We start from the raw sequence: 14,309 nt of genomic DNA, 5'->3' as shown, positions 1-14,309 counted from the left end.
ACATGAAAGCCCTCTGCAGAGACAATTCTGCAAGAGAATGCTTTCTAGTTCAGGGTTTCATGCCCTGCAAGACATCCTCAGATAGGCTCAGCCTTAAAGGTAAGGCACAGTGTGTGTGGAAACACTGTACTATTGAAAACAAATTCTTTTTTTTTTAAATCTTATTTTGATAGTAGGTTTCTTTCCTTGTTCTACTGTGAATGCCTTTAGATGTTTCGTGTTCACGGTTGAGCACTTTGGGATCCACCAGAATAGTATTGTGCCCAAGACTGGGAGATTAGAGGGACCTGTGGGCCTTGCACATGCAACGTTAGGCTTTACTGTTTCTTTTTTTTTTTTTTAGAGCCCTGGTAGTAGTAATTTATGTTGTCTGCTTTGCTCTGTAAAATAATGGAACTGTGTTTGAATACGGTATTGATTTTTCTGGGACTGCATCAGAAACATGCTTCTGGCAAGGCTCTGCATTTGGACATACTTTTTTCTCATGGCAAATGTTGGTAAATGTCAGTCGTCATTAAAAAAAATTACTCTAGGGATACACTGTTTAAGCATGTAGTAGATCGTGCCTGATTGCCAGATGCAAACATATAATGACACTTCCAGTATTTTTTAGTGGTTTTGTTTGTTTTAAACAATAGATATCAAGCTAGCTGAGGTAAGCATTCGGCATGACTAGTTCTGACTAATGGTTTTACCTAACTGAAGAGGGAGGAACTTGGCATGCATAGCTCCTCTCAGGCTTTTCTTCCCTACAGCTGCAGACTGTTCACAGGCACCATTTTGTCCACCTCCATGGCTGTATTCCAGTGCTAATGCCTTAATCATCAGGTTTTAAGCTAACCCCAATGTCACCACCACTAAAAACAAGCAGTTCCCACTTTCTGCTGTCCCTGCTTTTCTTGTTGGCCTTATTGCAGCACAGACCTTCAACTGTTCAGTGAGCCAAATGGGTGCCATAACCTCGCTGCCTACTCTGCTGTGCAAATACTTGGGCTGCCACGAGGGAAGTAGCGTTACAGGTGGATTGGGCTGCTTTTTGCTGCAGCAGTGCTTGTTTATCCAGGAAGGAAGGGCTCGAAAGGGGCAGAGGGATAAAAAAGAAACAAAGTCCTGGCTCTACCTGGTCTAGTTTGCTCTTCACTTCCAAAGCTGAAGTCTGGGTATTTTCCGATATATTCCTGAGACTTCACCAGGCTGAGTGTTTCAGCTTGTTCAGAAGAGACTTTTTTTTTTAATGCCTCATTTCCGTCTTTCATGGTAAAAACTGTAATAGGTGATATTGTTAACATTCTTTTTTTTTTTAATGCTTTTAAATGACTCTTATGCCATTGCCGGTGCTCTGTAAACAGCATGCTATAGTCTTGAATCCACAGTTAATCCTGAAACTATTCTTTTAACAGTATATATAATGAGATCTTCCATAATGAGTTTGAAGACTGAAGAATGACCTTTAAATGGTCAACACTTAACAGTGAAGTTTCAGTGAAATAACTCATCTTTGACGTGTTCTCACAACTCCTACTTCTTGTGTCAGTTTCTTCCCACTAATCTGCTAGACCTATAAGAATCTACTGTGGCATATTCAGGAAACCAGTGAAGAGGCTCCTGTTTTCCTATGTTAATGCAGGTGAACTGACTCTTGAGTTTCTAGTTGGTTCTAAAGAAGTTCAAGACTTAAGAACTGAAGCAGCAAAGTTCAGTAGACTACTAGTCATGTTTTCTTCACCAGATGACTTACTGTGGAGTATGTTGCCAGGTGGGGATTTATTAGGATGCATAGTGTTTTCCATGCCCATGGAAATGCACAGGGAATGAGGGATGCGGTAGATGTCTGTTGTCAAGTTCCAGTATGGAGTATCTGGGGCCCTAAGCAGCTTACTGGGCTAATTCACTTTGTAAGTAGATCACCACATGCTGCTTTTGCACTAGCTGGTTTTTTTGACTGACTTCTGTGTGCAACTAAAATTTAGAGTTATGGGATTTCTGTGAGTCTTGGGCACTAAATTCTTAGAGGCCCAAGTTACCTCAAGTTCAGGTGCAAATGATCTCTGTATCACTTACAACAGATTTCAATAGACTGCTCAAGATCTCAGGTTACTTTTACTGGTAATTATGCATTTGATGATTTTAGGTTACAATGAGGGATTAAAAAAAAATCCTTCCTTTTGGTACACATTAATTAGTGTTTTAAAAATCAAATTGGAATAAAAGCTTGATCAGTTCTTCTACTGGAATATAATGAACCTTTTTTAGGGACCTTTTCTCTAACAGCTATGATTTGCTTACTTATATCATCTGGAAATTATTGTGAATTTAGAGCTAAGCTTCCAGGAAAAGGGGAAGATTGCAATTTCCCCAATGGTTCTGCCAAACTACTGTCTTTACTTAGCCTGAAAATAAGTTTGAATGGTCTTCCTCTGCTCCAGTAACATGTTCAAGTCTAGGTTTGAAGAATACTGCTACTCTTGAGTATTAAAAACCACTTGCATGGATTCAAGCCTTACAGATAGGACCCAGATCTGGGTCTCATTAAAGGGTGCTTTCTATTTTATAAAATTAAACTGTTTAAGCAGTTCTACAGCTTTAGGAAGCTTGTTACGTAGGAGAAATCTGAAACAGAAGTTTGGTTTGATGTCCTAGCTCTAGACAAGTCCTAATGAGTCTGTCTAATCCTTAAACATTTCTGGCTCAGCGATCCCCTGACTTTTATACAAGACTACTTTTCTCAGGTTCCTCAGGAGGAAAATGGATGATATTTTCCTGGTTATTAAAGTAGCCTTCTGTCCCTGCCTTGTATAGAACATCATGCTAAGCTCCTCAGTGTGGAGGATGAGTAGTGGCAGGGACAGAATCATGATTTTGGTGCTGTGGGTAAGTGAACCTTTCTCTGAAAAAACAGGTCGTTGAATTGAAATAACAATTTTCCTGCAAAGAAGTTGGCTCTTGGCTCCAATGAAGATCTTGATTAGAGCATAGGTTAACACTGCAGGATGTGATCATTAAGTCAAATATCTTTCACATTTGAAAATATAGTTAATGTTTTATGCAAAACTCATTGAACAAGAAGTATTCCTGAAGAGAATGCTGTGGCACAATAGCAGTTAACCTCCTCAGTTGAAACTTGATAATGGTACTGATCTGCTTGTGTCACCTGAAATCTTAACAAAGGCAATTAAAGGGGGAAGAAGGGGGGAGGGGAAAATAAAAGGACTGAAATTCTGGTGTCAGATGCCTTCAAACTTACCTCTGCCTTACGAGTGTATTTCTTTGTATGGCAGATTGGTGCTCACGTGATAAAACTTCACACAGAACAGATTAAGTAACAATTTAAAACTGATGCTTCAAAGTCTACTGGCAGGTATACAACTTTGTTTGAAACCATTGTATGTATGCTGCTTATCTTTCTAAAAAATGGCCTTGCTTGTTTATAAGCATTAAGATTTGCAATTAAATATGGTGTTTCTGCTTCCCACTGTTCTAGTAAACATTGCTCACTAGTTCAGACAGTTCATAGCTTAGTATGGATTCTCTTTCTAAACATAAAACCTATTTGAAAGTAGGAAATATCAATTTATGCTACATCAACTTCTATTTGGTGTTTAATTAAGCTGCCTTGGGATGTAGATGTGGGCACTGAAGTTCCAGTTAAGTAAGACCATGTTTTGCATGCTTGAGTAAATATTTTGCAGTACAGCTTTCCTGAAAGCTGAACCCTGCGTGTTTCTAGCCACTTCTCAGCAGAGGAGTGGGGGAGGCAAGTGGCTCTGTTTCTTGGCTCCTCTGTGGTATGGAAGGTGTGATCCCCTGTTTGATGTTTACTGTGGGAAGCTGTATCCGTGTGCCTGCAGCAGCCTCTGTAGCAGGCTGTGCTGGGCATCATTTGCTCCATGCCCGGCGCGGTCTGCTGCTGTGTTTTAAAACCAGAGCACCTTATGAGCTGTGGCAAAGGACACAGCAGAGCAGGGCATGTTGTTGGGGACCTGGGACTCAGAGCCATCCTAAGGCAGAGCCTTTAGTGATCTGATGAGCAAACTGCCCTGCACATCCGTCAGGAATGGGGTCTGATTGTCCTGCCCTAGAAGGAGTCTGTTTGGCATCTGTGTGGTGTGAACGATCAGGAAATGGAGATCTGCCATTCCAGTAATGGCTCAATATAAATGCAACTACTGCTTCCAAAATTCTGTAGTGTTTACTAGGCTGTAAATTATGAAAAGGGAGGGACTTGCTGGCATGGTAACAGCATACTCGAAGTGAATTAAAGAGGTTTTATAGCTCCTGCAGTGCTCAGTGGGATGATTCAAATTGATTTGTTAGTTATGAATATGAAATTAATTTGTTTACCTTTCTAGGAGTTTAATTCAATTCCTTGATACAAATGAAGTAAACTAATTCTCATCTTGTGGTGCAGAGTGGTGATTATTTTTGAAACTTAGTGTGCTACTGGAGCAGTCTGGAAGGAAATGTGAATTGTTTGAAATTAGTTGATGATGCTAATGATGAAAGTTTATTCAGGCTGTTTAATTTTGGTTTTTGCTCCATACATGAGTTATAATACTTTCACTGATCTTGAAGAAGGTGCAACTTCTACTATGACATGTCTGTAGTCAAAGTGCAGGTTGTTGTAGTGAGTTCAATGTGTGTATTTCTGAGCGTTGTGTAAAAGCTTTCAGAACTGATGGGTACCTGGTGACTCCTTAATGTAACCTTGTAGGTTTTTTAAGCTGGAAATGAAAGGAAATAGCAATTACAAGCTTGGTAGATAAAAAAAGGATTTTCACATGTAGAATAAATATAGAAATTAATAACTTGGAGATAAAGGTGGACAATTTCGATGTGGTGAGAAGTGATAAAAAGGTTTGACTGTTTCTGTATGAAGATGTCCAAGGAAGCAAATGAAAGGTTAATGCTGATAAAGAGGGCAAAGAAAGGAACTGGTAAGAAGTGATTTGTTACAAACTTTGGTGCCAAGGGAGGAAACCATATTTTAATACTAAAATAGAGACAAATTCCAGGTGACTCATAATAAACAAAACAGACTTTTTTTTTTTTTTTCTTACAAGCTGCTGAGATTTTTATTTTCTCCAGCAACTGAATTTTGTCAAAATACTTAAGCAAAATGAGGTTTGGCATTAGATGAGTAGTTGCTCCTTAATGCACAGATGATCTGAAAAAACCTTTTCTAGTTACAAACTTTATCTAGAAGCTCCATAATGTCAGCATGACCAAATGCTTTCCTTCCAGCATATCCAAGTGCAAGCCCTCTTCTTGGTTCCCTCTTCCTACAGTGATACCTGTAGATACAAGTCAATGGTGCTGAAGGATTTCATGGTGGTAGCTGAATTCATCTGTCCAAACTTCAGAAGAGTACGTTGGTTTTTGGACGGTTTTAGGCTTTGTTGTTAACAGTTTAAATGTTCCAGTGTGCTTGACACTTCTACCACTGCTGACTTATTACCCTTATATCCTACCAAATAATATGATTAACCTCAAAGAGTGTTCATGTGCTTGCAGCTTTTCCTTATTTATATTTACGTTTGGGCTTTTCCAATCATTATGATTCTGTGACTCTCAGTGACAGCATCAAAGTGGCCCCATATTGTTTGTCTTATTTCCCCCCTTGTTCAGTCAGCGCCATTGACCCGATTACTCTAGCACTGGCAGTGACTTCTGTAGTGAAAACAGTTTTGTGAAGTTTAGGTCTTGGGGAGTCCATGAAATCGTTCTAGGATGTTTGTGCAACGTTAAAAAGAAAATGTGCCTGACTGCAATAGATTTGTATTATGGAACTTGTAGTAAAACTAACACCTTGTCCTAGTGGGGCCTTTCTTCTCCTCTGGATGCTGTACCTGCATTTTACCTGCTCATAAAGCAGAGCACAGAGCTTTGGCTCACAAGCAGTTTTTTTGGATCCCAAGGCGGCTCTGTGCTCACTCTCTGGAGAGAGTAGTGCTTGTTTTGCTGTTGCAGTTAACTGTAAAAATTTTAGAACAAACTTAAGACAAAAGGTACTTCAGTTCCATTGCCCACTTACTTGTGCGTTTTTCTATTTTTCTTCCTTTTCTCCATTATGTTAACTGTGTGCTCTACATATCCTAGAAGTATCTTTTTCTAAAAAAAAAAAAAAAAAAAAAAAAAAAAAAAAAAAAAAGCTAGCCTATGAAGCTGGTTAATCCAGATAACTGACATTCTGCCAAAGAAATTGAGAGATTCTTTTATTGCCTTCTTGTCCTTTCTGGAGAATAAACCTTTAATTTTATCTGGTATCCATATTATTCAGAATAGTCACTTCCGTCTTAACTGGGAAATATATTTGAGTGTGCATTGCTTCTATTTTGACTAGACTTGGGGTATATTAAAAGCTGTGCTTTTCAAACCCAGGCAGGTTTGTAGCAGTCCTTTACAGCCTTGGGAAGCCCAGCAAGCAGCAGTGCTAGACCACAAGCTGTGCAGTTAGGAGAGTGCCTTCTGGCTGAGGTTCAGTGTGGCAGGACCAAACAGCTAGTGAGATACTATCTAGAAAGTAAGCTGAAGTGCTTGATTTACAGATGCCATAATAACTTCCATCAAAATAATGTTGGATTTAATTGCTGAATCTTGCTGTCTATCTTTCTCTTCCTCCATAAAATGTTCATGCTCCCAAAATCTACTAACAGCTTTTGCTTTTGATTGTGAGAAACCAAAACATGAGTTTTTGTTGTTAATCTGAAATTTAAGCATATCTAGTTATTCCACTCCATCAAGGATATTTGATTCATTGCTTGTTTGAAGGAATATGAATGGAACATTGTCATTCAGATTTTCATTTTATTCTGAGAAATAGTAATGCAGCTGGCAGGTTCAGTTAAAATCTCTCTATTTGCTTGGGAAATGAAAAAGAAATAAATTGAAAAAAATTGGTGCACACAGTGAAGTTGCTGACTAAAGTAATTTATTCCATCAGTTTCACAAATTTTAAATTAATCTGTCAAAGTTTTCTCCACCTAATGTTAGACGTCTCAAGAGGAGATAAGAAAAAAGAGAATTCTTGGCTTCTCAGTGATTTCTGCGTCTTCCCCATCTGGCAATGGGGAAGTGGATAGCAAGGAGGCTACAAGATTTTCAGGGCAGAACTTTTTACTTGGTGTGGCTCAAAGTCTGCTGACTGAATTACTGTTAACAGATAAATTTGGTTTGAATTTGCATGAATCTTATACTGTTTTAATAAATCTGAGATAGTTCCCAGTAATACTCTCATGGCTGGAGAACAGTGTTTAACATGCTTTGTGGGAGATGTCTGAGATATGTGCTAAATACATATACATACACCCATAAACGTTATATAGAATTTGTCAAAATGAATTTGACATTAGGATCATGGAATTAGGGTCTGGACAAAAAGATTCTGAGAAGAATATTGAGGGGGCAGCTGTTTCTAGGACTCTTCTCCCTGCTTTTTGTAGGATTTCAGTCAGTGAGATGCTTTAACAGAAGTATTTTCTAAGAGGGAGGGACCCAAGCAGGAGGCATTTGGGTCAAAAAAATGACTTGCCTTAAGACAAGAAGACAAGTCTGTGACAAGGATCATGGCCTGGGCACTTAGGCCCTGCTCTAAGATTTGCTGCCTTCTGTTTCTGGAAGTGTTGGCACATGCAATATTCCCTCCTCTCTTCGCCGCTGTAACTACAATAAAATAACTGTGCTTGGCTTTTCTTGCCCTCGGTTGAAAGTGGGAATCAAGGCTTTGATTTATCCTGTGCTTTCAAATCTGCCAGCTTCCATGCTGTTGATATTAAATTTGTGAGATTGTAATGTCTGTGCTGTGCTCCAGTTAATTTTAAATCTGTGCTGCACAAGAAGCTTTTCATTATTCTAAATTTTACCAGTAGCTGCTATCCTTCACTGATCTCTTCTGAATGGAAAGCTCAGGCAGAAGAAGAATGAGTTTAAGTAAACTTTCTCATTGCTCTTCACAATCAGGACTTCTTTTTCTAACATGAGTCCTATTTTCCTGGGATAAAGTAACTGTAGCTCTTGCGATTTTATGGTGACTATAAATTGTTAGTGCTGTCTGCAGTCATCTTACAGTGCACACTTAAAGGATACCCTTCTGACTCTATCTCCCTTCCCTCTCTGAAATGTCTAATGCGTGGGCTTCTCAAGCATTCACCTGAGATTGGCACATATTTAGTAAGTAATTTTTCTCCCAAATGGACTTTTTTTATATAAGATTGCTTATACTTGTATAAGGTGCTTTATAAGATACTTGTAAAGATGCCATCCACATCAGCGAATCTGCCAAAACTTTATTTATCAGGATGAATCAGATTCGAAGAATCTTTCCTGTCATAGTTTTTGAAGTTACCTGCTTTCCTGACATGCCTTCTGTATGACATGCCATGTCATACAGAAACTTGGCTTCATTGAAGCATATAGTCATGAGGAGACACTTTTTTTTTTCCTTTTTTTTTTTTGACTGGTGGAAGTCTGTCATCGCTGACTGCTTTGGAGTCCCATCTGCTCACAGGTGTCAAATTTAGTCCAGCTTGTGTTCTTGTGTTCAGCTATATTCTTTATCCCTAGATGCATACATGTAAGTCTTGTATATATTTCTTACCTAGCAATAAAATGTTGAGTCCTTCTTTAAAAAAAAAAAAAAAAAAAAAAAAAAAAAAAAAAAGATTCCTTCTAAGATGTTTGAGTATAGTGCAAATCCTGTCCGGCATGGATAACTCTCAAATTTCAACCAGCTTTTATAGGGACATTAACATCTCAAAGATAATGGATTTTGAGGAGTTTTATGAAACTAAAGAACTAGTTCGAAAAGGCTTCATTTATGGACTTGTTGAAAGAATGAGAACTCAAGTTGTGCTCATAGTCTGCTGGGTTGGATACTGACCCAAGCGCCAGGAGAGACTCAGCTGGACAGTGGAAATTCAACCATGAGATAGCGTTTTAGACTGACTTGTATGAGTTCTGCTATTTGTACTAATACTTTAAAAATCCTTGGCAAAGAAGAGGGAGAGAGTTTACTGTCATCATTAGCAGCTTCTTATTAAGCAAACAAGTGAACATAGCATGGAACTATGCTGTTTCTTTAGGGTGAAACAAAATCATGCTAGTGTAAAATTTTGTGAAATCGCTGTCAGTTTTCCACTGGAATAGGTAGCACAGTATTTCTGTTATATCTTTATTCTCTTTTTTTGTTCTCTCTTTTACAGGCCCATTAGCTTTCATTATTCCCGGTATTCAGATTGTTTTTCTGAAGCTGAATCATGGTTCATGTCTGTTTATTTATCACATTATCCATGTGATAAATTTATGGTCAGCATGGCCAAAATCATAGGCGTAATTGTCTGCCTTCACTAGAAATGATACTGCTGCTCTGAAGTCTTTTTTTGTAAGGTGTTTTTCAGGAACTTTCGTATGAACAGGAGTACCCACCACAGTATCATTACCAATAGTAAACAAGAATAACCTTTCTGACTTCAGCACTAACTTATAGCATATAGTGATTTTTTTTTGCTGGTCACTGGCCTAAAGCTACTAACTTAACATGAATTCTGAGAACAGCTGTGATTTAAAGTCAGATTAACAGGAGTGTCACCATTATGCGCTTCAGTTGGCCTAAGATGAGAGTCCAGCAATCCTTCTGCTTATTTGCATTGCCTTTAATAGTAGAAGCTCTTTGATCAATTTTGTAGAACACAAGGGGAAATTTCTAAGGTTACTTGACATCTTAAGGATGAGAACCATGAGAAGTTGTAGCTATTGTGACAACAGAAATAACAACTTGGAAGTCATGGTAAATACCAGTGTGGGGAAATGAGTAAAAGGGGGAAGGAGATCTGGCTTAGAATTGTATTATTTATTTCTAGTGTTGGTAAGATGTGGAAACAGGGGACATATAAGAATTATACAGATTTTTAAAAATATATTAATTATGGATTATCAAGGAAAGTTCTTCATAACTTTCTCTGTTAACTTCAGCTTCTTTTGTGAAAACTTCCTTTTGTTGTATTTGAAACTAAATAAATGTCTAGATGCATATATGCATTAGTTGGCACTTTCTTGAAACTGTTCTGTTAAAAGCCTATTTCTATTTCGACACCTTATCCTAAGCCTGGCCTAGGCCTGATCACATAGCAATGAATGATAGAAAAGTGGGTTGCGTCTCCTGCATGTGGTGCTTGCCTGCCTTTAGTCCTCACAGGACTCTGTGAGTCTCAGCCATTGCACAACTACTCATTTTCAGTCTGGCTGTTGTATTGCTGAAATAGTAATAGAGCGTAGAAATAGAGCAGCATATTAGCCTTAATGTTTCCACTGTACTTTAGTGGACATTTTTACTAGCCTAACTGTGTTACTACGGCAGTCTGTCAGATTGTTTGTTTGTTTGGCATCAAGATATTTCCAGAAAAAATGATTTATTTTCATAATTAGGAGCTAGTTCTTTTCTTAGTTCTTACTCTCTCTTAATCTGTATTAAATGTAGTTCGTCATGGTAGCAAAGGGATGATAACAGACACAAAAGTTTGCCAGTCTTTCTACAGGACTTTTTTTCTTATTGAAAGCTTCTTCCTCATATCCATGTTGAATGTATGTGGTTTTATCTGTGTATGTGAATGTGTAAAAAAGCATGTATATCTGGACATTTACCAAAAGAAAAGGGAAGCTGGTCTCCCATTTAATAAACTAATATGATTTCAACTGTATTAATTTCAATTGAATTGAGATAATTCTGGATTAGGAAGGCTTTGTATAGATAAATGAAGAATAAAAATTTTCAGAGATTGATTAGCTGAAGTATATTTTATATACTAGCTTCTGTTTGTATCTGCATGTTTTAGTAGATATAAAATGCAAGTAGCTTTGTAGTGTGCTGCCACAGATGAGTACAGATGATCTAATTTTGCAGTAGCTCTGGCAGTCTTTAATGTAAATCAGTGACTGATTCTATAATGAACTTCATCCTGGAGACATAAACTTGGGCGAATTCCTTTTATTTGAAGAAATAGGTGGTATAAATGTTCATCTTTAAATGTTGAAACATTTTATGTAGCAGTACGGTAAAAATATCTGAAGTTTAGCATCGTTGTAGGAAAAAATACCCTATACAAGTCAGTAAAGAGTCACAGTCATTATTTATCGGACTAGTTAAACTGAAGGGGCTACACTTTTTGCCACACACTATTTGGAGAGCTTTTCATTTAGCAGACCTGTAGTGCAATTACACCATGGATGGGCTGTAGTTCTAGTTTATTGAAAGCAGTGAAAACAGTGCAAGAAAGCTTCACTAATGCAATTCTGCACCTCCTTACAAAGCCCTCTTATTTGCCTCTGAGAAACACTGCTGAGCAGTCAGCAGGCATGGGGAGGCCATCCAGCCACACAGCTTGAGGATCCTTATTCTCCTATAGAAGATTTTTAGAAGTGAAGGACAGCATCACCTCAGGGTTGAACAGCTGAACTTCTACTGACTTAAATTGGCTTTACTTGCATATTATTACTCTACCTTTTATATGTTAAGATTATGACCTGAGGTGTGTTGAAGGTCTAGTTCTATTCTGTACTGCAAGAGAATTGAATAGTAGTTCAGGTCAAATATGTATGTGTTAACTACACATCTAATATTTGTATTCAGCTTATTTTTTTAAAGTATTCAGGGACTTTTTTTTTGCTTTTGATAAATGTCAGTCTTAATCCAAACAATTGTGAAGCTTCTATGATTTTTTTTTTTATTCTGATGGCCTTTTTTTTATTCTGACCAGTGTTATAGAACTGTTTGAGTTATGGAAATATACATTGGGTTACAGGTATATTTAATTGAGAGGTGAATGGAACACGCTTATGTCTAATATTGAGGAGAGAAACAAAAAAGAATATGGCTGAAGAAATAGGTATAGAGACCCAAAGGGTGTAAAGAATTGGTGTTAAGTTTATCGTAAACAAAGAGCTCTCAAAGTCACCTGAGTGCAGCTTTTGCAATTGTGCAAGGGATTGGGATCAGGAAAACCCTTGTCCAACCTCATAGCTTGATGGTTTGGAGGGCAAACATGAGTTGCTGCGGAGGGTACTCTGACATTCATACGCAGTGAATGTGTGGATCCATCACCCTGGCCCTCCTTCCTTTTCCTTTAGTTTTTACTGGAGCAGAGCAGTCTTTGGCCTGTGCCCCTTCTGCCCTGTCTTTCCTCCTCACACCCACCACAGATCACCTTGTTTTCTGGCAGATGGACTTCAAGGACTGTTAACTCCCAGCTGAGTAATATTGTTTCTGAAGACAGCTGGCCCTGGCTCTTCTTGCTACTAAGTAATAGATAGCATTCTATGAGTACAAATTGAAGCAAGGTGGAAAGCTTTTGACTGGAAACATTCAAATTCTAAATACTTCTTTTGTCTTTATTTTGCATAGAGAAATATATTAAAAACTATTTGTTACTTCTGACTTAAAGGGAGAGAAGGGCAGGAACAAAGGATTTGTGTCTTTAGATCCAAGAAAGGGGAGAAAGCAAAACAGTACAAAACCCTGCAAAGTTAATTCATTTTAAAATTCTGTAATGTTAGCAATGTTCCCTGAAGAGTTCACTATGCTATTGATCAGTAAAGTGTAGTTAAATAGTGATACTGAAGTACTACGAAATTTCTATGCAATGCTATACATCTTTGTAATGATCATGGGGGAGAAAAATAAATTGCAAATTCTGAAGCACGGTTGTTATTTTATCTTACATAACTAGTTAGAGAATAAAATTATCTTTGAACCATGTACATTAAATGTATTCAGAGTCTTTCTTTGAGAATATGCAGGTGCTCCCAAAGCTCCAAAGAGCAAGGCTTTCATAACATATATTTTGGAGCCTAACGAATGTCAGTTTTAATATAATTGTATTGAACTGGCTGGTCTAGTTTCAGCTTATGACCTAAAATGGAATATTCTGAGAACTTTTTAAAAAATTAAATAAGTTTAAAGACACAGACATTCTGCAATATTAATCAGTTCATGTTTCACATGTGTTAACAATATTTTGGAGGGTAAAGAGAGGGAGGAGCTGAGGAGGTAATGGATGTGCTTAATTTATATTCAGCAATGTCTGTGTCTATTGACTACACAGCCGTACCCTAACTTTTTCCTTAAGAAGGCTTGCACTTTGCTTGCATATTTATTTCAGTGCATTTTATCTGCTGTATGCAGCAGCACATTAAGTTCTTGAGGGGAAAAAAAAATATGCAAATATAGGTGTGTACATCCTAATAAGCAGAGCTGGCAGATCACTTGCGTGCAACGAGATTACATCCAAATCAGCTGAATCACTTTACTTTCTACTCTTTTAGGGAACAACCCATCTTCAGCACCCGAGCTCATGTCTTCCAGATTGACCCAAACACTAAGAAGAACTGGGTTCCCACCAGCAAGCATGCTGTTACTGTGTCCTACTTCTATGACAGCACAAGAAATGTCTACAGGATAATCAGTTTGGATGGCTCAAAGGTAAATTCTGTTTCAGAGAACTTGTTTTCTGATGGATTTTTTTTTTGCTTTTTTGCTTGTTTTCCAATCTGCTGTCCTTCATTTATTTTCTCAGATGCTTTTGTGAGTGTATACCTGAGAAAGAGTTTACTTGATAAAAGTGTTTGTGTGCACTGTAAAATGGTGTTTTCTATGCATTCACATTTAATAAATGTATTACCAAACTTTAGCAATGGCCTGTTACTTTAATTAAAAAGGTATTCCCTGTGAGGAGCGGTAAAAATTACGAATAGGGTTACAAGAATCTGGTTCATCTTTGGTTTGGATCATTGGTTTCAGCATTATGAAAGACATCTGTTTGGTGCCAATAATCACTTTGTAAATCCTTCTTTGTTATGTAATCTTCCTTTTTATTTCCCGTAGAGATTGTAATGATTCCTTCTTAATGAAGCTGTCCATGGTAGGCTTTTATTAAAACTCCTTTGAGTGGAGATGTTGTCCTCATCTTTAAAGTGGGTATTAAAATTAGCTTTACAAACAGCATTTCAGAAATCTCTGAAATAGAAGCATTAAAGGTATACCAAGTATAATCAAAAGCTCTAATCCCTTCGAGAGATTTTTACTTGCAACTCCTGGAGTTGTATTAGTTCCTGATGTTTGGAATTTAAACACTCTATTAGAGTATAGCAGCATTCATAAAGATTTCTTGGCTGTTACTGAAAGCTTTAAAAAAAAAAAAAAGATTTTTTGTTTTTGATACTGAGTTTATTTTAAATGAGGAAGGAAAATTTCTGGCATATAGAAGGACATAGGAATTTTCAGTCACAGATCTCTATACGGTGTACTTAAGGTCATTTGAAAT

The 14,309-nt window shown here is 37.6% G+C and overlaps 1 protein-coding gene across 2 annotated transcripts in view; it reads left to right on the top strand.

Moving 5' to 3' along the window:
• The window catches only part of HOMER1 (homer scaffold protein 1), an 86,964-nt gene that overhangs the window by 13,553 nt on the left and 59,102 nt on the right, over window positions 1-14,309 (top strand). For both annotated transcript variants that reach the window (XM_088519621.1, XM_088519620.1), the window contains exon 2: window positions 13,312-13,468. Coding sequence is in view for 1 of the 2 variants with exons in the window: in XM_088519620.1 (XP_088375746.1) it covers window positions 13,312-13,468 (157 nt within the window). In the remaining variant the exon portion in view is untranslated. The remainder of the gene's footprint in view (window positions 1-13,311; window positions 13,469-14,309) is intronic.

Source organism: Tinamus guttatus, unplaced genomic scaffold, assembly GCF_059628265.1.
Source record: "Tinamus guttatus ecotype Peru unplaced genomic scaffold, ASM5962826v1 Tinamus_guttatus_pri_ptg000064l, whole genome shotgun sequence".
In the NCBI taxonomy this organism is placed as follows: Eukaryota; Metazoa; Chordata; class Aves; order Tinamiformes; family Tinamidae; genus Tinamus; species Tinamus guttatus.
This window is presented reverse-complemented; position numbering and strand designations above follow the sequence as displayed.